The sequence below is a fragment of the Lissotriton helveticus genome, chromosome 2_1 (assembly GCF_964261635.1).
Source record: "Lissotriton helveticus chromosome 2_1, aLisHel1.1, whole genome shotgun sequence".
Classification (NCBI taxonomy): Eukaryota; Metazoa; Chordata; class Amphibia; order Caudata; family Salamandridae; genus Lissotriton; species Lissotriton helveticus.
In genome coordinates this window covers 2,112,039,939-2,112,065,088 of record NC_136059.1, presented here as the reverse complement: position 1 = coordinate 2,112,065,088, position 25,150 = coordinate 2,112,039,939, and the positions used below count along the sequence as shown (strand labels likewise).

Genomic DNA, 25,150 nt, shown 5'->3' with positions numbered 1-25,150 from the left:
ATGTTATATTAGGGTGAGAGGAGGTCTGCCACTCTTTCACAAGGATGATGTCATCAGTGATGTCATCAGTGATGTCACTGACCATGTGATGAGTGATGTAATATGTGACGTCATCAGCAGTGCATTGCGGGGGCGCGAGTTATAGTTAGCTGAACTAACTATAACGGGGGAATTTCAATGGTTTTGTATGAGAGAAATGTCCAGCTAACTATAACATGGGTGAAACCCGTGAATTTCTAAGGTTTTTTAAATGCTAATTCTTAACTATAACGTGGCTGAAACCTATGGTTTGTTCAGTGAATTTCTAAGGTTTTTTAAATGCTAATTCCTAACTATAACGTGCCTGAAACCTATGGTTTTTTCAGTGAATATATATATGCACTGGAAAACTAAATACCCACTTCCTTTACAAAGAAATGGAAAGTTTGCATCTCTGCAACCTCTCTAGTTTTTCACCTTAGTCATCTTTCACTCAATCAACACAACAAACACAAATACACACACCTACTTGCTACCATTCTTGCCTGAACTTATCAATTATTCTTCTTTAATTCAAATTCAAAGGTCAGGCACTTTATTCAGCCTTCTTGGTAACTACTACCCGTGAATAGCAGTGGGTAATTTGCACACTTTCGTCCTTTCTTGCGTCTTTTCACTACACACTGCGGCAGGTTTACAAGCCCTTGCGCCACTTTTGAATAATTTTTCCCCGACCTTGTAAATCTGCCCAACTGTGTGTACTTTATGCACTAGCTTTCTTCCTTAGATGTGGTACTAGTTTCTCTTGCTCCCACTGCGGAATCCAACACCCTATCTGTGTAATGACCTGGAAATCCAAAGATCCACTTCACTGATAATGCAGTGGGTAGTTTGCGTCTCTCCAACCTTTCTTATTTTTCACATTTTTCATCTTCCACTCAATCTACACATCATCCACACATACACACATCTAATTGCTGCATTCATTAGCTGTGATTATCAACTATTCATAGTCAAAGTGCAAGCCCTTTATCGAGCCTCTTTGTTGTAACTACTGTTCCAGAAATTCTGCTCATACACAGAACTGTGCATAAAGACTTAGGACCTCAGTGAATTACTGTGTACCAAAACCCACCTTACTACACAAACCCCCTACCAGACTAGCAAACAGTGACTCATTGGTTCTTCGCCCTAGAGCAAAAACACCAATGACTAGTCAACCCCGAACATGCGACTTAGATTACATGAAGTAAAGTGGATAACAAGAACACTCTTTCAATATAGTCTTACACCAGTCCAAAACAAGATGTAAATAAAGACACGTGCAACTTTGTAATGTTTATTTCTAATGCCATAATCTCCTGCACAGTGCCTTAGAAAATACAACCAAACATATTATCAGAAACAAGGTTGTCAGCATTGTTACTATTCAATAAAATACAAACGGAAAAAGCATCCTATAATGCTAAAGGTAAACAAATTTAAAATATACCTACATTTCACCCTCCCTACCTAGTAGATTAGTTTATAACTACAGAAAGTCTCATAGGATTACATATGCAGACCCATAACTCTGGTACTCAGCAGTAGTGGATCACATTCAGTGCTCCACAAACTGTCAAGATACGAATGTTCTCCAACTGTGTGTAACTGTGCCTCCACAATGCATTATGAAACACGCAAGTATCAGAGGTGGCCACAGCTGCATATGTATTGTGGCTCAAACGTGCTAGGATCATTCTGAATAACAGACACAGTTTTCAATATAACCTTGATGTTCCATGCTCTCACTATACACACACAACTAGCGAGGCTGTTTACAAATCAATGGCTCAAACGTGCGAGGATCATTCTGAATAACAGACACAGTTTTCAATATAACCTTGATGTTCCATGCTCTCACTATACACACACAACTAGCGAGGCTGTTTACAAATCTAGCATACCAAATTATTCTCATATAAAGCAAAATACTGAGCCTTTCTTCTCTAAACAATATCACAAGTACGTGTCGTGTGCAAAGCAGAGCAGGAAAGCAAAAATTGTGTGTAAGCTTCTAATACACCCATGCTAACTTAACAGGGTGTGAGTGTAAGGCTCAGCCCCACGGCATCCTTTCTTGATCAAAGCATGTGATATAAACGTGGGCGAATTAGGAACGCAGAGTACAAGCCTAAAAAGCAGAGTCAAGTTCACATTTCCAAAAAAAAGTTATTCGCTCTTTGATAGAAATCAGAAGCTAAATATTAAATACGTAGAAACATCAAAGAGTCTTAATCCAACAGCGTGTATGCGCAGTATGTAGCAACAGCCTCCAACAGGAAGTCATTGTTCTCATCTGAAAACATTTCAGCCATCCAATTCAATAGTGGGAATGAACATACATGTTCCTCAATGACCGGAGACTATCACCATCGGAGGAAAAATCGGGTCATCTTCAATGTAACTGCGTGCCAAGAACTCAAGCGCCGTTGCAAAAACATTCAAACGTCCCATTATTCCATATGTCGCTGCTGAGGCCATAATCCCGCAGCCAGAACAGAGCACGTCATAAACCACTAAGGGGCTCATCAACTGGTCATAATCCGCGTTGGGAGACATTGTACTGCAGAGACACAAATCCAGGGCCCAGTCGAAATCGCAGCTCAGGCAATGGAACACAGGTTGAACGCATTTAAAAAAAAAAGGAAAATTGAAACCATAATCCATAAGCTGCACTCAATGTAGCCAAAGGCAGCGCTCCAAAATATCTAATCATTCGGTTGCGAACCATCAACAGCCGGGACATATTGTCCTCTGCTGCAGAACGCGCATCCATATTTAAGTAAACAAATTAATAAAAGCACACCGGCAACTAATGCGAGTATTAAGCGCAATCCACCAAAGATGCTGGAAAAAAAAAAATCGAATGAAAAAAATCCAAAAAAGACACCAAATATACTTTCAACAGAAGTCACAAGGCCACTGCTTCTAACTTTAAAAAAGTAAGGTAACCCCGTAGTCAAGGACACATTAAAGATACTCTAAATTAACTCCCCAAAATTCAAGAGCACGTCTGTATTTAATAAATCATGCATTCTGTGCAGGTGTTTGCTACATGAAGGACAAATGTTTCTGTACCAGATATAATAGCGACCTCTTTTTGAGACAATAGCCCTCTTATACGACTCATTTGGTTGACTCTGCTTTCAAGGTCGACATTGACAGCCAGATGGAAACATCCAGCTTCCCATGCAGAGGAGTTAACACAACTTTTTTTTTTAATCAAACCACATGCTCAGTTACCGTAATCATGTAAGCGATGCCTGCTAACATTGCACAACAATCTCCATTATTTCAAAGTAAATAACTCCCGTTTCCAGTAAACTGAATGTTGTTATGATAGCAGGTGTCGGACTACCTTTCAAAACTCAGTCCAAATTAGGCACATCTTGTATACAAGAGCCATGCAATTGTATGTGTCTACAAATTAAGGAGTGATCTGGTACTATTGTGCAATCCTCGCCATTCACATAGACTTCTTTTCCCTCCCTCAGACACCTATATGTAAATGGTAATAACCAAGCTTCATGCAGATAAGCGCTCCCTAAACATCCATATCAGCCTATAGCATAGTATTTCATGCAAACCTCAAACTTAACCAGGTTAAAAAATAACGTTATGATACTGTGGATAAGCCACACACCTGAATTGGATCTCCAATGAGTGACCACTTCTAACCATTCTCATAGCGCACCCTGACAGTGAGAGAGTGATCGCACCATAGTTTGTACTGCTAATTATGCTCAGCATACGCTACGAATACCCTTTGACGTAACACGTCGCATCAAAGCTTCCGTGTAACGTCATGTACAGCGCCCCGTACAAAAAAGACGCAAATGTTTTTAATTGTTTAAAAACATATATTTATGTATTTAATGAACATACTAACAGAAGACCTAATCTAGGATAATTATGGAATCTTTTTTTTTTTAAGTTTTAAAAATCCTATATTACTTCTATATTGTATGAGTGCAGCTGCGTGCCCCTCAGCCTGGTACCCTAGACTCCACCACGTCCAGACCCGGTTCATAAGCACGCGTGATCGTCACCACAAAACCATTAGCACGCATATCGCTTTTCCACACATGCTTTTACAACTAGTATGCATTTACCATACATGATAAACGCATAATCTTAATAATGTTTTTTTGTTGACCACGTGTTGTAATGCCTGTGCCTTACGTCTTTTAAATTAGTTTCTAGGTAAACGTGTGACCAATCTGATAAGATCGGAGGCCAAGGACAAACACTGTGGTATCTGTGGCACGAAATCTCATCGATCACAGAGAAAATATGCGCAGGGTAAAATGAAAGTAACAGGTATAATAAAAATAACGGAGGAAAACTACTAAAATGGCGGTTGGACGGAGTATGTAATCAACGTTTGGTGCCTCGACACTACATTTCAAATAAATATACATACAATATGTTTATTAAAATATTACAAAAGTATACCACCGGATGACACACATGACCCTGGAAAAGAAAGCGGCAAATTTGAAGAAAAAGAAAACAAAGTGCACTTGCAAACAAGGCTGCGCATGCGTAGAGAGTACAACTGATGCAGGAAAAAAAGAAAACGGAACGTTTTACATACTGTCATGGAAATAGAGCTCTAAAAATTGCCCCCGGAATTTGCCCCCCGAGACCTAATGAATAAAACAGACTTCTGTTTTTTTTCACCTTTTCCTTTTCCACCGCGTACAAGTACTGCACGAGTACCCCGCCATTTTTTATTTAACAAAAAATTTAAATTGAGCCTAAAGATCTATGTACCACCCCCTGACCAAGACTATAGGGTCAGAATATTTCTACCCTGCCCCCTTTACTTATTTCCCAACTTTGTTTTACTGTTTTCTTGTGACTCGGCTCTCGCAACAACCAAGATGGCTGCCAACATTTCCTGTTTTGGAGTATTGACAACCAATCAGCATGCAGCTCCTGCTCGTAATTGTACATATTTCCGTACGCCGAGATTTTTCTTTTTTGAAAGAAAAAAAAAGAGCCTAAACATCCATGTACTACCCCCTGAGCAAGTGTAAAGGGTCAGAATGTTTCTAGCCTGCCCCCTTCCCTTATTTCGCAACTTTGTTTTACTGTTTTCTTGTGACTTGGTTCTACCGAGGCACAACATGGCCGCCAACACTTCCTGGTTTCGAGTGTTGACAGACAGTTCACAGCCAATCAGCATGCAGCTCACGCTCATATTTGAACGGATCTCCGTCCGCGTGTTGAACTCTGTCTCTAGATATCGCTATGATTTTCTCAGAAACTACTGAACGGATTTGCACAATCTGCGAACCAACCTCTACCTCTCTGCCAAATTTGGTGTAATTCCGATCAGCCGTTCGTGCTGTAGCCCTGGCTAAAGGTTCCTATGGAAAACTGCATGGGGAAAACACGTTTTGGGACCCCCCCCCCTTTTTTTCTTGGCCCCCACTTGACGAATCAACCCCAAACTTTCAGGGAAGGAGCGGAACCGAGCAGGCCATTCTCTTGGAGAAATTCACGAAGATTCGTCCATCCACGCCAAAGTTATTCCAAATAGAATGTTGTGGATTTCCTATGGAAAGTAGGTCCTAACTAGAACTACCTACTGGCGACCGCCAGTATATATATGGTTTTTGTGGAATTGCTAGAGTGAATCTAGATCGCCGGTGGTACATGATAGCAGTGATACCACACATGCCTCATTAAATTTAAAGACATCCATATCTCCATCTAGAAAAGGCCTGCACTCGAATCTCTGGTAAAATCAATTTATTACAAAGACAGCACTTGTTACAACTGGAACACTTTTCGGCTGTTGGCACAGCCTTGGTCTTAGGATGGACGGGATGTTTGTAACAGCACGAGTTCAGCGCTGGTAGTCTAAAGGAAACCCTTGGTGGGGACTCCAGTTCTGCAGGGAGCCCTTTCATTTGATTTATGGACGTGTTTGGAACCGGGCACAGCTAAAGGAACATGCCGAGCAGTGGAACTTTGGGACCTCAGCACTAATTGACAGTGCATGTATTCGAAATGCAAGTTCCATCAGCCCGAACAGCAAAAACAAGGTGAGCGCTGCTGTGTAACTTCGTGGACTGTGAAATTGAAGAAGGTTTTCACATTGTGACTTTAAGCATAGTTGGCAGCAGTTAGGTGGGAGAACATGATTTATATACTTACCGATATGCTGGAAACTAATTTGTGAAAGATAGCCAACGTTTAAACAGACTTGTTAATTAAGAACACTGATGGTTTTAACGATTACGTGAAGATGCCATTAATGAATTGATGCAAATGGCTTTTTATGTTTTGCATTCTGCAAGAAGTGAAGAGAAAACGTTTAAAAAATATTTTTCAACAAATGAATGCCAAACGATAACACTGAGATTTTTTAAACGAGAAAGATTCAGGAGCATAATAGTAACTCTTTCATGTTCATGAAATGGCAACATCTGTGGAGATTATTTAAATGAGACTAACACTCGATGCACTTTATAGTTGACAAAGGCTGTGTCAACATCATAAATGCGCTCCAGTTTTTACAAGTGCTGTCTTTGTAATAAATAAATTTTCCAAGAGATTCGAGTGTGGCCCCTTTGTATGTGACGTGTTATGTATAAAAAAAAAGTAATACAGCTGTTTAGAGAGAGCGTGTCCTGCCTGCAAAAGCCATTAAACGAAATAGGGCTCGGGGGCTGTAATTAAAGTCTACCGAGCAACAACAAATGTAAAAGGGGGGATTCCGCATAGGAGGTTACAAATGAAGACAAGGCGGGACTAAGGAGGGACTAACAAGCCTATTTACAAATCAGAAGCCAGCATTTATAAAGGACAAGGACACACGCCAATGACAAATATGGGCTGAGAGTGGGCGGGGCTTCAAGTGCATACTCCAATACAGCCTGCAGATGAGAGCTTGCCTAAGGAAGAACATAGCCAGTGGTAGCATCCAGATATGATTAGATGGAAGAGATCTCAGCTAAGCAAGTAGAGTGCCATGAATGCTTACTTCACCCAGGCATGATATTCGGACATTGTGGTTGACCATAGCAAAGGCGACTGACATATCCAGTACCATCTGGGCTGATGTGTCCTCTTCATTCTCTGTCAAACGTGTTTCTTCCATTGCCAAGAATAATGCAGGTTCAATACCGGGGCTCAGACAGACGTCTTGCGGTCACTGGTGAAGGCTGTTATAGTCTTCAAGAAAAGTAGGTAGTTAGGTAGCAACAATTTACTTCAGGACTTTGGTTAAAACAGGTAGGAGCATAATAGGTCTGTAGCTGGGAGGTAATTTTTTTCCACGGTAGCTTTGTTAAAAAACAGGACAATATCCTTGTTTTCTTGTGTTTAGGCACAGTGTCAGTTTGTATGCATAAATTGAACAATTCAATGATGGAGTTGTTCAAGCTTACCATCAGGGACACCTGTACATGGCAAGAGTATAATTTAAGCCAGACATAGCTTTATCAATAAGGTCCAATGTTCCTGAAGGCTGTAACACCTTCAAGTCCAACCATAAACTTTCTACAGTATTCTGAAATTAGCAGAAAATTAAAGGGCAAATGGAAGTTGATTAACCTTAATACCGTTGTAAATTGTCTATATTTACATGAAGAATAAATGAAGCAGATATTTGCAAAATTCTTAGAATTGTGGAATAGTGACTATTTCGGAAAACCGGTTTGGAAGGGGAAGAAATTACTTTGAAGGTATGACTCACCAAATGAGACGCATCAAGAAAAATCAACCTTACCTTGTTTAATGGTTGTTTAAAGGTCAGATTATACCAGAACCTCTGCGCATTGCATATCGTTTTATCTACGGCTCAATTGCCCTTTCTCCACTGTCATTCAGCATTTCTCGTACTGAGTTTAAGAGCTTTAAGGGATTAAGAAAACCATAGATTACAAGGTTTCTGGGTCCTCTGGATTGTTTTCCTAACTGGAATTAATTCCTTTAGGATCTTACACATGTTCATCCGGGAGCATAAAATGTTATCAGCATTACAGTCTTTAAACAACCTGTTGCTCTGGTCGAGGAGGACCTCAGTTATCATATCGATGTTGAAGGAAGCTCATTTACGAGGAGTTGGATAGCTGTGGCGCGAGAAGGCTTTCCCTTAAAGGGTAAACTAAAATAAGTGAGAGAGTGGTCTGACCACAGGCGCGCAACCCCCATTGGCTCAAAGGGTTTCAGCCCCATCCCCCCAGTCGTGTGTGGCAGCCCGGGATGAGACAGCTTCCCGGGCACACACACAGCCACACCCAAGGACTTCACAGGTCTTTAAAAGACCATATGCATGTTAATGAGGCCTTGCTGTTGTTTCACCCCTTCTAAGAGCACCTGCAGCTCCACTCTGCCTATTACTTAAAGATTCAGCCCCCCTCCTCCCCTGAGATTTGGCTCTAGTTGCGCCTCTGTCTGACCATGCTAATGACTTTACATCAATGATACAGACACCCATAGAAGAATCCCAAATAGGATCCAAAGTAAGATCTTTTATAGGACTGCGGACTTGTATCAGTTGACACAGTCCAAGACCCTCGAGATATTGAATAAAGTCTGCAGTATGGCTGTCTGAACCATCATCTACATGAAGACTGAGGTCTCCCATTATTACTATTTTATCATAAATCAATCTGTTCAAAATAATAATAATAATAATAATAATCCACATTTGTAAAGCGCACAATCACCCGTAAGGGTCTCTAGGCGCTGGGGGCCGTCGGGAAGATTAAGCAAGCTATTGCCCAGAGTCACATGGTGCTGGGCTAACCTGCCGCCGGAGCCGGGGATCGAACCCTGATCCCCAGATTCCAGCGTCAGTCGCCCTGGCCGCGGCGCCACACCTCTCCCTAAAATGAAACAGTTTAAAAGAAAAATTGTATGTTATAATGTGATCACATCATGTAATACTTCCAAAGGGAAACTACAAATAACATTATTTTTTTCTGCTACTTTAAAACATAATTTTTCCTGAAAGAGCTCATAGGGTGAACTGAGCATTCAAGAAAAGCACTTAATGAATAAATGCAAAGGGCCTTGCCTCTTTACAAAACATTTGATTGTCAAGGTATACTACCTTATAAACAGCTTCAATAAATCTCAGATCACTTTTTGCGGTAAGCTCTACATCAGAAGCAACCAGAATTTCTGCAATATTGGATGAGTAAGATGTGAAGGCATAACTGATAATAGGCAAGGATGCTGCTGGATCACCGTTAATTAAGCTGTTGGAAAACAAAATACACAATAACATTAGATTAAAACCATGGAACAATTAAAATACTAGTCGAGGTGCAATTGCGTTTCTAGCAGTGAAGCACACAGATCACTGGCAACAGCAATATCAATGTCTTTCAACATTTACATTTTAAAAGCAGATTGTAGGGAATTTAGGCTTCGAGTAATTTGAAAAACGATGTGTTAGTGTGCTGCAGATAAACTATTCATATATTTAAAGTACATATATATTAAACCTTAAAGAGGACGATGAAATGATAACTACATTAAGAGGAGGTAATACAACCAATTTGGCACCCATTATGATTCTTAATTCCTTAGTCTTATCCAGAGGATGTGGTAAAACATGAATTCCTCACTATGCAAAGCCTGCTCATGGATTAGAAATAATCTCTGCAGAATCCTCTTTCACGCTCAATTGGATGATTCATAGTAGGCTATGAAGGCTAAAAGCAACACCATTTGCTTTAGATTGACAAGAGCTAAATTCCAGGTGGGGGCTACGCATATATGTTCCAAGCCAGCCAGCAAGGAGCAGCTGGTATTGTTTTGGGAGCAGAAATTTAACTAAGAGAGTGGATGGTTATTTGGAATTTCTCATAGTAAACTAACAGACTGAAGGTACATTGGTTTTTAGCTAATTCTGTTCGTATCAGAGACCGAGTACTTACACATGAAAAACAAAGGTTATTTAAATAATAAATATTTATATATAGAAATACACAAATGAGGATACCAACATTTCAGGGAAATTGACATCAGAAAATCAAAAACACTGGAAAACACGAGGGAGGACTTTTTTGTCTCTAGGACCTGAGCCGGTGGGTTGATTCACCTTCTTTGATTTAGACACAAGGGCAATATTGCAATTTCACATCTGAATACGAAGGGCATTAAAAGGAGGCTCTTAGTTAAACTATGAGGCACTGCTCATCTAAATTAAGGTAAACATAGAGACAATGCAAAGCTGTTCTCACTTTAGTATCAAATTAAGAACTGTGCCCAGAGTTGAGCACAAGTGACATCGTGGAGCTCTGTCTCAGATAAGGACGTTGCTTTCCCCTATATTCACACACGACTTGACCCTCAATTTTTAACTTAAAAATGTGGTTTGAAAAATAGAATAATAAAGAAGCAATCATACCGTAAATATTTGAACATTTTAATTTTTTTGTGGCAGATAGTGTGCACTATTAAATATAAAATGTCTTCATTTACTTTACCTACAAGGGTGATTTGAAATTGTTTAAATTATAAAGCTTCAGTGCCACAGCATCAATTCAAGGAGCAATTGAGCGCTGAGAAAAGTGAATGTCAGTTTTTAATAGCATCGGGTGCAGTGTCGGATTGGCCTAAAGGGCAATCGGGTTGTGCCGGATGGGCTGGTCCGACAGGTCAGTGTGTTGGACGTAGTTCACTGTTTGTGAGCCTGTTCTATTGTCTGGTGGGCGATTTTTAAGGTTGGTTTCACTGATAATCCCACAAATATTGCCTGTAGCACTCAAAAAATCATGCAGTCTCAGCTACCTTGCAAAAAACTTCAAAACTGTCCCAATTAGCAAATGCGGGTCACTTTTCTAGCTATTTGATTCACTAATGGGGGTAATTTTTTATTTGGTGCCCGGCCTATTTTCTGTCCCAGTCTGACCCTTTAAAGGTCAGCCATTTTCTAACACAACATAGCCACCAACAGGTTTTTCGCACTGAGGTTACCAATGATGACAAATACTTTTGGTGAGTTAAGATGGAGGTTTTGCATTAGAAAGTAATGGGCTACAACTATGGTCAAACATGTTTTATTCCAATTTCTTTGCAAACATACCTGGCTAAACAACTGACTAACGCTTTGTGGGTGGAAATAAAATACAAAGCCAGGTAAAATCTCTTACATTTGTATTGGAAACCTCAGACTCAAATGTTACATTTACATTCAAGTTAAACATTCGTTTAACCATAACAGATTAGGTATTTTGATGGATTATTATACATGATTTGAGCAATGAAGGCTGTACATTTTCTATGGAGTAGAGTTACAGAGGTTTCTAATTTGAGGGCAATTATTACACTTGTAGCTAATTTGTCAGCAATCAATTGACATCTATTATGCTTTATCTTTCTGTCCCATTTTAATCTTTCAAGAAAGTGTTTATTAACTGCTATTTACAAAGAAGTCTGCTATCTCACAATTACTTTGTTACCTTCATTATGTATGTAAAACTATACCTGTTAATCTATCAACAAGACATTTCATGTCTTGAATAAGCAACTTCTTTCAAATTGTTTACGTAACATAACATTTGTTGGCAGAACATCTTCACAAGTGTTAAACTTGCAGTAAATATTTATGTTGCTCACTAAAATAAATAAATACATAAATTATTAATTAAAATTCTTGTGTACCTCCATCTGCCGTTTCTTCATAATTTGTAGCAAAAAGGAAGGGATACTGCATACAGGAGTGAAGTTTATAGCAGTCCTCTCTGTATACACCTCCAAATATACCCCCGACAGTGTCACAGACTAGTCCTGCATACCAAAGCCACCCAGGATGAAAGAAGTGCCACTTTGGGTGCAACTATCACTCATGAGACTTTAGAACGCTACTGGTGAGCCATACATAAAATTAAGTAGAGCACGGATCAAGGTACTTGTAACAAGGTCCCATGTGTAAGAAAACAAAGGGTGGGCCAGAATTAGAAAATAAGGATCAGGATGGCACTTGGGACTTTTAACCTTCCCTCGGCTGATTATGATAGTCTGGACAGACTCTTAAAGAAATTGCGGCGACTTTGGACAACATAAGGACAAAGTGAATGCATCATCCTCGATTGAGGGAAATGTACTGTAAATGTTATTTTACAAATGTTTTATTTTGCATTTTGACCAGGTTAAATAAATAAAAACATTTTAAAGATACACTTCAAAATAACCAGGACCATACCCCAAACATGCTGTTTTTTATTGCTCCTTACCCGGAATAATTCACGTCTCTGGGGTAATTTAGCAAACGAAGGCCTTGCTCTAACTTCCGTAAACATCCCTTAATGTCCCCGGTTGCCATTTTCCTTTTTCCCAAAAATGGCTATAAAAGTTTCGATTTCTTCACCTACTAAACAAAACAAAAAAGGGATTAAAATGTTTAAGTAATGTATCTAAAAACGAAACTGTATAAAAAAAAAAAAAAAAAAAAAAAAAAAAAAAGAGTATACCACTTCATATAAGGTCCTTGCTTCCAAATATTTATGTTGTGATACCAATATACACATCAAAAGTTACATCTAAGCCTTTTCTGGAACAATAGATGTTCTAAACAAATAACAACCTGATAGCAAAAGTGCGGATTAAGCGGTGAAATGATGTCTTGTTTCAAACGCTTCTATGTCAAATAGGAAAACTCGTTAAAGGAAGGGGACTCGGGTATTAATGCAGCAAACTGAAAAGCACCTCAATAAAAGAGGGAAAGTCCAAGTGCAAACTGTGTTACAACTCCTTCCAAAAAGAACGCAGATGCCATTAATACACCGATTCAACATTAGGATAATTGGGTGAGTACATATTCAATTTAAAAACAGAAATATTTATTGTGTTTAAAGTTCTGTTACTGCTTGTTAAATATAGCTTTCCAGGATTACATTTTTTTTTAATTATATGTGCTTGTTTCGATGTAGCGCACACAGAAGGATACAAAGTTCCCCGGGGAGGAGAGTGTTACAGTGTGGAGAGAGAATTAGATGTGCAGAGTCAAGGAACTGGGAAGGTTCCTTTGTCGGAACTAGAGAGCCTCACACACCCAGAGCGTTAGGTGTGAAACACACCCTGACTGTAGGGTGTCCAGTGTCATCATCGGCTCACTGCTCCTCGTCAGACCGGCGCTGCAATGTCTGACGGAGTGCCGAGAGGCACCCTTTTGGCGGAGTTCTTTTGTTCCTTGCCGATTGGTGTGTGTGAGTAAAAAGAGAAGAAGTGTAGTCGGTGCAGAGTGAGTGAATATTAAAACAGGGTAACCAGTCCCCAATGGGTTTTATTGACGTGGCTGATTCCCTAATTAAAAGGGGGTGAGAGGGGAGCTAGAGACTGTGTCAGGGTACAGAAAACTAACTCAACCCCCTGGTGTGGTCAACATGTTTCTCGCCATCCGGCGATTCGTCAGGACCAGAGGAAGGTACTACACGTGAAGAAAGGTGATATAAAGCTCATTCAAAAAGTAAAAAGCAAATACAACCTCACTGGGTCGGGTAAAAAGAGGGACAGGGGGTCCTGCTCTAGTTAGGCGACCTAAAAGTAGGAGGAAAAAGAACTTAAGAGAGAGCGAGTCAAGTCATATCTCGAAATTATGATTATACATTGAGATAGTGTAGGGTGACTTTTAGGTCAATGCTCTCCACACTGTGGGGTTTGTGAAGGGGACGTGCAGGGAGAACATTCATACCGAACATTCATAATCGGTCTGAGTATGGCACGATTATAATCTCTCAATGGAGAAGTAGGAATGCAGTGAAAACATTCATCTCAGGTGTCTAGCCGAATCTGTCCATGCAGCACCCATTCCTGGGAGGCAAAAAGGAAAGTTCTTACCCTAAGGGAGAGTGACAAAGGCCTCGCAGTATGGTCCCGTGAGGCCAGCGCTGTCTGATGGTTGTACCTGCGGGGTATGGAGGGGCAGGAATGAATAGTGTAAGGCAGGATACAGGGTAATACAGGGTAATACCCTCGTGCATGGTAGTAGAGGCTCCCCCAATGGGGGAAGACCAGGCTCATGCCAGAGCAAAACCGCGTGGAGGGCACAGGGATGGACACTCAGTGCGCCTCCCCGGTAAATATGCCTAGTAACACGGGTGCGGTCATCTGGTAGGTCGGGAGACGGAGCCTCTGTCCGTGTGGGGAGTCTGCACATCAGGGGAGCTCCCAGAGCGGGGCACAGCTCGCACGCCCAGCACCATGCAACACAGTGCGCCCAGAAGCCGTGGGCGTTAGTGTAGACTGCGCCGAGGTGCAGCGGGGCACCGCACAAGAAACACCCCCCCCAGGGTACAGCCTCTGGAGCGTAAGTGGGACCAGGGACAGGAGGGCACTCCCCACCTCCTCCGAGCCGCCGGCCGCAATGTGGCAAGTGGGCGGGGAGCCCGGGCAGGGCTGAGGGCCACCCCCGCAACCCCCTGGGCTGTAGTGCTGACAGCGTTAGAGGCAAGCCTCAGAAAATGAGGGCAGAGGGAAAGAGCTTACCTCAGTGCGGACGCTGGGACGGCGGAGACACCTACCCCTCACGCTCGCGGCACCTGGTCAGGGTGCGGAGCAACTGGTGGTGAGTCTCAGTGGTGTCCATCTATAAGAAGGCTGGCCGATCGTACCCCCAGGCGCCGCGAGTGCAGTGGCGCTTGTTGCGTGTCATGCGCATGCGCCCCGGGAGCCCAGGAACTGTGGCTGTTGAAAGGCAATGATGGCAACCGTGGCGGCCATGTTGGAAAGGTCGCTGGTGCTAGCAGAGGTCGAATGTGCAGTCTGCTAGGGGGCAGGTGTTGCACTGGGTTATTGCTCAAGCTGGATATTATGCGGGTTTTGGACCCAAATAAGGTAACCTCTCTTGCGGCAGGGCTGCGTGACTGCTAAGGGAAGCGGTGGATTGGGGGGAGGGGGGTGGTGTTGTTTGGGGGGGGGTTTGGGGTGTGTGGTTGAGGATAGTGGTAAGGGTGATTGACCGGTATCAAATCGCGGGGGTAGCGTGACCTCCCTGATGCATACTGAGATATTATGCTCAAAGTAGAGAGAGACAAGAAGTGGTCCGTCAGGTAATAGGAGGGACATCGTGTTGAGATGACTCGTTAGGGAATCATCCCGGGTAGGGCAAAGACCCTCTATGATGCAAAGGCCTGAGTCAAGCTCCGGTGTTTGTAATGAATGGGTTGAGTGGGTACCAGAGCTAGCTCGGAAGTCATCTAGAGACGGTGGCCCAGGGGACTGCATCGTTGAGCCCTGCTGTGTCGAGCTGTAGGCGGTGCACCCATCTCTGTTCCAGCCTAAACAGTGCCTGCCTGGACAAGGCTGGTTGGGACTCGAGCACTAACCACTGGATGCTGTCTGCAGAATGGTTGTGACGTTGGTAGTGTTCATACAATCTCGTGTGGGTCCTGGAGCACCGTATGTTGCTTTTATGCTCCGTTATTCTAAGCTTCACTTGTCTCATGGTCATACCTATATAAAATGTCACAAGGACAGATCAGGAGGTAGATACATTTAGTACTGAGACAGTTGGTGTGTCTGTTGAGTTTCCATGTGAAGGAATCAGTGAGTTTGATTTCTTTACATTGTCTTGACTGGGGACATACCGCACAGCCGCCACAAGGGTAGTGTCCAACAACGGGAGGAAGGTGCCATAGTGTCTGCTGCCCACTGCTGTGTTGTTTCTTAGGGCGTGTATGTATCAGGGAGTCTTTAAGGTTGGCTGTTCGTTTAAAAGCGAACCTCGGTTTGGGTAGCTCAGCGCCCCCTGAGTTGAGGATGCCCCAGTGTTTGTTCACAGTTTTTTTAATAGAGTTGGAGTTTCTGGTAAAACTGGTGACACAGGTAATCAGGTCATCACGCTCTTTCTGGTGTACTTCAAGGAGGGCCTCCCTATGGTTGTTGAGTGCTCTCTTACTGGAGTCGCGTATCAATTTTGTGGGGTACCCTCTATCCATCAGTTTGTGTTGGAGGGTATTAGCTTCTTGTCTATAGTCATCCCTAGAGGAGCAGTTTCTTCGTACCCTCAGGAATTGGCCAAAGGGTAGATTCTCGCGTAGTGCTCTCGGGTGATGGCTATTGAACAAGAGGAGACTGTTTCTGTCTGTATTCTTCCGGAAGAGAGTAGTGCTCAGTCCAGCTGAGCCCAACCGTATCGTGAGGTCAAGAAAGGGGAGAGCCGTCTCAGACATGGAGCCTGTGAATTTAAGGTATGGATTCTGTTGGTTGATCCATGTACAGAATTGGGTGCAGCTATCGCGGTCACCTTTCCATAGTATCAGGATGTCGTCTATGTAGCGACGCCATAATGTCAGATGTTCTCTGAAAGGGTTGGATTCTGGGTAGATCGCTTGGTTCTCGAAGGCTGCCATGTAGATACAGGCAATGCTAGGAGCAAAGGTTGAACCCATTGACGTGCCCCTGATTTGATGGTACAATTGGGATCCGTATTGGAAAAAGTTTTCTGTCAGGGCGATGCTCGCGCAAGCCATGATGAACGGTATTGGTGTAGGGGAGGACCACTCATCCTGCATTAAGGCAGATTCCACTGCTTCTAGTGTGGCTGCTTGGGGAATATTCGTATACAATGCTTCCACATCAAGCGTGAGGAGGAGGTCCACTTCTTCCCTACCATCAATTGAGTCAATCAGGCGTAGGACATCCCTTGTGTCCTGCAGGAAGGAGGGTATTTTCTTCACAATGGGCTGAAGGAATACGTCACAGAATTTCGACAGTGGCTCCAATAGTGAGCCAATGCCAGAGACAATAGGTCTCCCTGGGACTGGACTGGTACCCTTGTGAATCTTAGGCAAGGTGTAGAAATAAGGGACCACTGGGTCCGTCGTCAAGAGGAAATCTGCTTCGTGTTTCGAGATCCAGCCATTGGTCTCGCCTTCAATAATCAGACTAGAGATGTCTGTGGTCAACCTGCTGGTCGGATCTGCCGGAAGGGGTCTGTAGTGGGTGGTGTTGGCAAGTTGACGTTTGCACTCTGTGTCATAGTCAATGGCATCTTGTATAACCGTGGCTCCCCCTTTATCGGCTTGTTTAATGACGATGGAGGTGTCACTACCCAAAGCTAAGACTGCCTGTCTTTCAGCTTTTCTCAGGTTGTTGAAACTACTGGTCTGTGGTTTATTCTCCAGGGACCTCATTACTGCCCTCTCAAATGTAAGCACTTCGGGTGGGACCATCCCATCCGTTGGGGTGAACGTGGAGGGGTTACGTAGCCCTGTGTCAGTTTTGTCAGTTGCTGGTTGGTCTTGGAAAAAGGCCCTGAGACGTACTTTGCGGAAAAGTTGTTTGATCTCACACATCTCCGTGAAGTTGACAAAACCCAAGCCCTTCTCAAGGATACCCATTTCAGTGGAATTGAGTACTCTCTTAGAGAGGGTAACTATTAGGCTCTCCTTCGATGTAGTCTGGAGATAAAGGTGAAGCTAGTTAATGTATCTGTATACCCTTAACTAAACGGTGGCTACAGTACAAACACTAACGGACATAAAATTCAGAAATTAAGCAATCACCTTAATTTTACTTCACTCCCCCTGCCTTACACACTTTGCCTGCAAGACCTCTTAATCTTAACTGATGTTTGTAAACACCGGAGGATTATACACAAATAAACAAACATATATATCAGTCAGTCAAAGAAAGCTTTATTTCGGCTGTATGGCCATAAAAGCACATAAAATACAAATACATTTATACAATAATAAAAAAGCTAATGTTATCCTAAAATATCGTCATAGAACCAAGAGTGCAAATCCAGATTCTGCAAGGTTTTCTGGCTCAAGCACTAGCTGCACTCCCTCTTAACAATTCCCACTACTAAAATAGTGCAGGCAATATATATATATTTTTTTAAATATTTTATTGAACAAAAGCAGAGGTAGTATCAAGTAGTCAGTCACAAAATACATATTTGACATATAATACGTATGTTACAGCAATGTATCGCCAGCACGATTTCGAGGGGAACCAGATCTAGCCAATGACATTTCAGTAGAGGGGGAAGTACACAGTTCACCTCTATAAACGTTCCATTACCCCCATTTTGTATCCCAGACACCAGGGCATCCCCTGATCTTATAGACCGTTTTTTCAGACAACATACACACATCCATAGCAGCGACCCATCTGATCAAAAGCGGTTTAGCTGGTGAGCCCCATTGCATTGCTATTTCCATTTTCAGTAAGAGGAAGCCCAGAGCTGCCCACTGTTGCTCCAGTGCAGTTAGATCTGTGGGGTCCCATATATTGAGGAGTGCGCACCTGGGAGTCAGAGGGACGGGCTTCCCTAGAGCATCGATCCTTTTGCGAACAGCTTGCTCCCATAGGTCTTGGATCACCGGGCATTCCCAGAGAATGTGGTAGAAGGTACCAATCAGACCGCAGTTACGGAGACAGAGGTCAGATGTGTGTCTACCAATCTTGGCCAGTAGGGGAGCGGACATGTATGTTCTGTGTAGTATCTTTAATTGTATGAGTCGAAATCTATGATTAATAGCTGATTCGCGCGGGGACATCAGCGCCGCCTGCCATTCTGTCTCGTCTAAGTCTCCGATGTCGCTTTGCCATTTGTCAAGTAAAAGTTGGAAGGCATTGGGCATATTATTACATAATTTGCAGTAGGTGTACTATATTGCTTTGGCCTGGAGGGGTTCCGATAAGAGTCTATCCTCGAGGGGCGAGGATTGTGGAAGAGAAGAAAGATCAGGGATGTTGGCAAGTATGGCGTGTTTGATTTCGAGATAGCGGAAAGCCTCAGATTGGGCCAAGTCATGTGCCTTCTGGAGTTCCTCGAACGTCAGCAGTTTACCCTTGTGAAGCATGTCACCTAGAGTGGAGATGCCAATTAGTGCAGGCAATATTAAACAGTGGGTAGGTATTCTACATCACAACAAACGTGGTTACAATATCCCATGTTATTAGTGATTGAGCTTTTCATATATTAATGCAATGGCAATCAGTTGATACATAATAAAATTTCTAGCTTTAACTGATGGCCGAAAGGCATATATTAAAAAAACACGTTAAAATCTATTGGAATATAGAACATTTAAAAAAAGCAAAACAACCCAAGAAATGGAAATTTACGAAGCAATATTCAAGCTCTAGAGATATGCAGGCATAACATAACATATCTAACCCCTTCCCTGTGCCGCAAATTCCGGCACGGTGCGGGGGGTGGGCGCTAGGTGGTGAGCGTGGCGCTTCAGTGCTCATGACGGCTCCACGCAGTCATGAGTCAACGGCGGCGTGTGCTCATGACGGCGTGGTTCCATCATAAACACGCCCGCTCATTAATTCGCCCGCACAGGCGGGGAATTAGTGCCGCGAGGGGAGGAGTGGCGGCAGCATGACAGCTCCACTCCGTCATGAGCACACGCCGCCTGTGGCTCATGACGGCGTGGAGCCATCATGAGCACACAAGGGGTTAATAGGCAATCTGGATTAAAGATTTTCTAAAAAAGTTTTTTTTAAATGCCTCTACGCGTGCACCACATCGCAAAAAGAAACCTAGAAATAGCGAGTAGTGAGTCCGTTTCATATTGAGGAGCCTATAAGCCTCAGTATGGTGTCTGATCCCCGGATTTCTACAGAGCTGAAGCACCCACTTAGACGTTGGCCTACTATAGGCGGGTCAGAAGAAAAGAACATGGAGTTCTGTTTCTTTAACTGTATCACACCGTGGGCAATCTAGCTTGAGTGCTGCCTGCCATTTGTTGGTAAATGCTCAAAGCGGGAGCACCTTGTGTCTAAATTGGAGGAACAGTGGTTGAATACTATCAAGTACCAACTCATCCAGAAACCTGGAGGTCAAGCTACTGAAAGTGGTCCTATGGCATAGTTAGTCCAATTAGTGTTCGCTGTAGGAGGCAAGTAAAGCCTTTTTGGGGATTGTGGTGCAGATCTCTTCGAGTGTTGACCACAAGCTTGCCCTCTCTAGTGCCTGGCAGGCATTCCTAATATGGACTAGCTATGGAAAGTTCCCTGCTCCCAAAAGGGTCATGACATCCTTCAATTCCTCTCTGTAGTTAACTAACTCCTGTGTACTCCAGAGGCGGCACCAATATAGAAGTGGTCTAGTGGCAACTACATCAGCTATGGGACCAATCCCCACGTCCATCCTGAGTGGTGTTAGTGGAGTACTCTTGGGGAGGCCCAAAAATTGCCTGAGAAATAGATTATCTGTCATAGATAGTGGAGTTGGTGAACAGTGACACCATAGTTCTACCCCATATAAAGAAGCTCCCCCTCGCATGTATTTTATAAATTTCTGAAGGACCTATCACTTTGAGAGCAATTTTTATGTATTTTTAGAATGTCCCCTGTAGACTGAATCAGTTTTAAACTATCTTTCTTTACTTGTGGCGCCGCGGCTAGGGCGACTGACTCCGGAATCTGGGGATCACGGTTCAATCCCCGGCACCGGCGGAAGATTAGCCCAGCACCTTCTGACTCTGGGCAATAGCTTGCTTAATCTTCCCAACGGCCCCCAGCGCCTAGAGGCCCTTACGGGTGATCGTGCGCTTTACAAATATAGATTATATTATTACTTGTGTTCCACAATCCATCTTATCTTTAAGTGTAAGTCCCAGATAATCAAAAATGGACACCCTCTCTAGGGCCCTGCCATCCAATTGAGGGTGTGGGCAATTGGTGGTGTTAGCATGGAAGACCATGTATTTTGTTTTTCGAAGATTAATCTCCAAACCCCTCTTCCTGCAAAAAACACTAAATTCCTCAAGTACCCGCTGCATACCCATAGGTGAATTAGAGAGTAGCAGCATACCATACGCAAACATAAGTGCTGGAATTTTGCGGTTCGCCAACCTCGGTGCATCTATGTCTTTCCCGGCTAGTAAGGTTTCAATAAAGCAGTTTAAAAAGAGGGAGAACAGTGTCGGGGCTAGGACACATCCCTGTCTCACCCCTTTCTCTATGTGAAAGAGGGTGGTCAATTCACGTTTTTTACTATATCTTATTCTCGCATAGTTGTCTTCATGCAGACGTTTCAGCTGATGGCAAAGATAATCTGGTACTCCCATATCAAGGAGTATGCCCCATAGCTGATCTCGCTGAACCATATCAAATGCAGATTTAAGATCCACAAATGTGAGATAGAGGCTGCCACCCTCTAAAACCACAATTTTCCAATGGATCAGTTGCAATCTAAAGATCTGGTCGATAGTCTAGGTCTTGGCCCTAAATCCGGCTTGTAAAGGTGTTAGTACATTGTTTTCTTCTAGCTAGGATTGCAGACGGCCCAGAAGTACACAGGCAAAAAATTTGGGGTAACATCTATGAGACTTACTTGGCAATAGTTTGCTGGATTGAGTGGTGTTTTTTTAATTTGTTTTAAATAGGGATGATTTCTGCCCCTGCCCAGGTCGGGGGCAGCACAATGCCTTGTAGAATGCCATCAATAATGACTATACGTAAGGTACTCAGACTGGTTGTTCAGATCTGAATGGATCACCAGGGATCCTATCTAGCCCAGGTGCTGTAGCTGGAAGTAGGTTACCCAGAGCCACTGTGATCTTCTTTGTTGTACAGGGGGGAGCATTCAAATTTGGGGGATTTACTTCTCGGGTAGCTAAATCTTCGCCTTCTTCTACAGACCTCGAATATAAGGTTTTAAAGCAGGATCTCCAAACTTCTTCCCCCAAATTTGGTCCAATGGCTTATTGACCTTCATATTTCCCTGCCTTAACTAGATTCCAAAAACCTCGCATATCATGGTTGTCTAAGGCAATTTTTGTTGCTTCCCATTTGTCTATTTCCCATTTAGTTTTTGCTCCAACAGTGATTTTTTTATATTGGACCTGGCTTCTTTTATGGTGTTGTGCTTTGGAGGTCCTTAGGCACCGGAAGGACTATTTCTAGGGCCAGCGGGTTACGGTCGCTTTCATGTCTGGAGCTAACCAGGAAATCCATAGTCTTATACCATAGTTGGACATTTACCGATATGTAATCTATTATAGATGCCTGTCCTGGCTTCCTAAAAGTAAAATTCCCTGGACTGTCGGAGGGGAATCGGCCGTTGCAGGCCCTTGGTGAGTGACTAAGTATAACTGAATTCATCTGTAAAACTGAGGGGGTCCATGCCTGTGTTGGCTTAATATTAGTTTCTGGGATTGACCAAACCGAACCGAGTCTTCCTCACTTGTAATAGTTGTAGTGATGCCATTCAGGGGCTCGAATTGGCAGTTAAAATCTCAGCCTATAATTACGTGACAATTCTCTGGTACAGTGTAGAGAAATGTGGCGAGGCAGTCGAGTGTTTGGGACGTGTGTCCCCGACTCACTGGTCGAGAATAAACATTAATTATTGCAATCTTCAGGGAATTATAGAAGTAAAGAAGAATGCACAGGATGTCAGGGGAAAAGGTCTATCTTTTTAACATTGGATCCCAAATGTACACCAACCCAAGTGCATAGACCCCCCCCAACCCCCCTGACCCCGGAGGGTCTCCCCCTAGCCCCCTGGACGGCTGGAATACAGTATGTAGCGGAGCTCACTCTATAGTTCTGTCCTTGACCATGTTTCCTGAAACAGGCATAGCTCATATCTATCTACAAATTCTCCCCAATCAGGGAAGTCCAGTTTCGAGTCAGAGCCTGCTATGTTCCAGGATAAGATCCGAGTATTTTGTGGTCCATCTGTGATAACTGACATGGTCTGGGGGTGCGACTTTCCTGTGGTGGAACTTGCTGCGTCTCCTTATCATTGTTCCCTGGCCCTCCCCTTTGGCTACATTCACTAGCCCAATATATGTTGCTCGGTGGACTAAGAGTAGAGGTTGTGGTGATAGCCTCACAAGTCTTCTCTGGGGCTTTATTTCCCTACTTCGTCCCTCCATTCGTTGGGGGATCAGCTTGCTGAGTGTTTCCCTGTGTGTCCTTGTTATTATTAATATAAATGGGCCTTTTGCTGGTCGGGTTTAGTCAGTCTTCCAGGTCCAGAGAGCTGAATCTGCTATTAACAGGGATGTTATATGTCATTGTTTTTTGGCTTTCCCAGCCCATGTTTGACGTGGCACCATTCTGATCACTTAATCCCCAGTTCTTATACATAATTTCCTCTTTGTCAGACATAGGCCTAGGGGGATACAATTATCCCATAGGCAGAGAGAGAATACCCCCTAGCTCCCTTGAGTAGCCTCGATCCAAGATGTGTTGGACCATCCGGATATCTCTAAAGTTGATCACAACACAATCTCCAGGAATGTCCTTTCGTCTCCAGTTCAACCAACTGACCCTGCATGTTAATAGAATTTCACTTTGTTCTTGGTAGGGGAGAGGCCTATATTTACTTAACCAGAAAATAGTTTTATTTAAGTTCAGAGTGTGTCTCCCCTCAGCCTAAATCCAGCTCTGGTACACCAGCTAGAATGACGCCATAGAGGATGGAGGCTGGGGGCAGATCTATACAGGGAAGTAGAGATTTTGTTTTCCTTGGTTTAGGGTGTGATGTAATCCTGGTGTAGACATGATGGTTACTTTGTGTTTGATGTTTATTAGGTGGGCCTGCTGTTGCTATATGCCTACTGTCATGTGCAGCATTGGTGCGGTGGAAAGGCCTCTCTTGAAGATTGACTAGGTCCTGGTTCTGTAGGACCGGTGGTTTAAACGTGGGAGATGCATTCTTATGCACAATTGAATTGTGCCCTACAGAAGGGGGTGGTACATTAGGGACAGGTGGATTTACCTGGTTTTGTTGCAAAGCTGACTTTGAGATTGTATTAAAAATAGCGTCTACTTTGCTCCAACACTCTTCCGGTTGGTCACCGACCAGATCCTGACAGAATAGCTAGAGAGAAGCAGGCAGTCATAGGCACATTATCCGCAGCCTCTTCGAGACCAGCATCACCTTGACAAGAGGGGGCCTCTCTTTTGGGACTCCTGTCTGTTCCTACGCCTTCACTTGCAGCTCTCTCTTCTCTCTAATTCTGCCTTGACATAAAGCAGGGGCGGTTGATGGCCGGGTCTAGGTGGGGAGAGGGGACCACACCCACGACCCAACTAATGACTAAATGGACACACCAGAAATGGACCTTAATTTCCTTTACACCCGTTCTAATTTTTTGTTATTGTTGTTTATTAAGACTTAGGTTTGTTTTGAACTTTGTCTATTGAACGGACCTGGGAATTACCGTCGGGAGCCATCGACCTCTACACTCCCTACTGCATTAAGCTCTGCCTGCACTGTACGTATAACCCTCTGCCATCTCACAAAAAGCCTTTGCTTGGCACTCGCTCGACACATGTGCTCAAAGTTAGTCCAACTGAGAATTCTAACTTTAAATGTCAAAGGCCTCAAACATCACCTGAAAAGGAGTTCCATCCTGTCTTACCTTGAACACTCAGGGGCCCATGTATGCCTACTACAAGAGACCCATCTTATCCCCCCAGGATAAGCACAGGCTCCACTTCAAACACTTCCCACGCCAATACTGGTAATCCCTCTCGGAAAAAACAGCGGGTTGGCCATTTTAGTCTCCCGACACTTCACAGGCAATGCAATAGCCAAAGAGGCCGAGTTACGGGGAGGCTTTTAGTGTACTCACTACAAGCAGGCACTGAAATAATCACATTAGCCTCTATATACTCGCCTAACGAAGGGCATGAGACATTCTTGAAACAAGCAGTGACAGAGATCATGGGATCCTCTGGCCGCCTAGTCTTAGTGGGGAGCGGCCTAAACTTGTCCTTGATAACGACATGGACTTCTCTGCACAAAGACAGGGACAGACGGGCACACTTTCCAAGAAGGGTCTGGCCTGGCTCAACAATAGGAGCCTCGCCGATATCTGAAGGAACACACATACGCAGGCCCGAGACTATACATACTATTCATATGCCAGGAAAACATATGCCAGGCTAGATTATTTCCCGGGCACACACCGGCTTGGTCTATCAGGTGCAGGATTACACCACAAAATCCCGATTCCTTTTGGATCATGCTGCTATAGTGGTCAAAATAGAAATTCCAAAACACTGCCCAAATCCGAGCGACATAGTCTCTTGCAATGCCCCGGTAATGTAGAGCAAATTACTAGAACAATCAAAGATTACCTGGCTATCAAAGACACCCACGAAACAGCAGTTTCCATTAATTTGGACGCATTGAATGCTGTGGTAAGAGTTGAGCTGATTTCCATATCGTCAG

General features: G+C 43.4%; 1 protein-coding gene across 3 annotated transcripts in view; it reads right to left on the bottom strand.

The window, feature by feature from the left end:
- Nucleotides 1-25,150, bottom strand: part of CEP44 (centrosomal protein 44) — a 302,123-nt gene that overhangs the window by 269,278 nt on the left and 7,695 nt on the right. For 2 of the 3 annotated variants that reach the window (XM_078677077.1, XM_078677079.1), the window contains exons 2-3: nt 12,228-12,364; nt 9,095-9,242 (exon numbers count right to left, since the gene is read on the bottom strand). In XM_078677077.1, the coding sequence (XP_078533203.1) occupies nt 9,095-9,242; nt 12,228-12,316 (237 nt within the window). In that variant the 5' untranslated portion in view covers nt 12,317-12,364. The remainder of the gene's footprint in view (nt 1-9,094; nt 9,243-12,227; nt 12,365-25,150) is intronic. The other variant, XM_078677078.1, reaches the window with a different exon arrangement.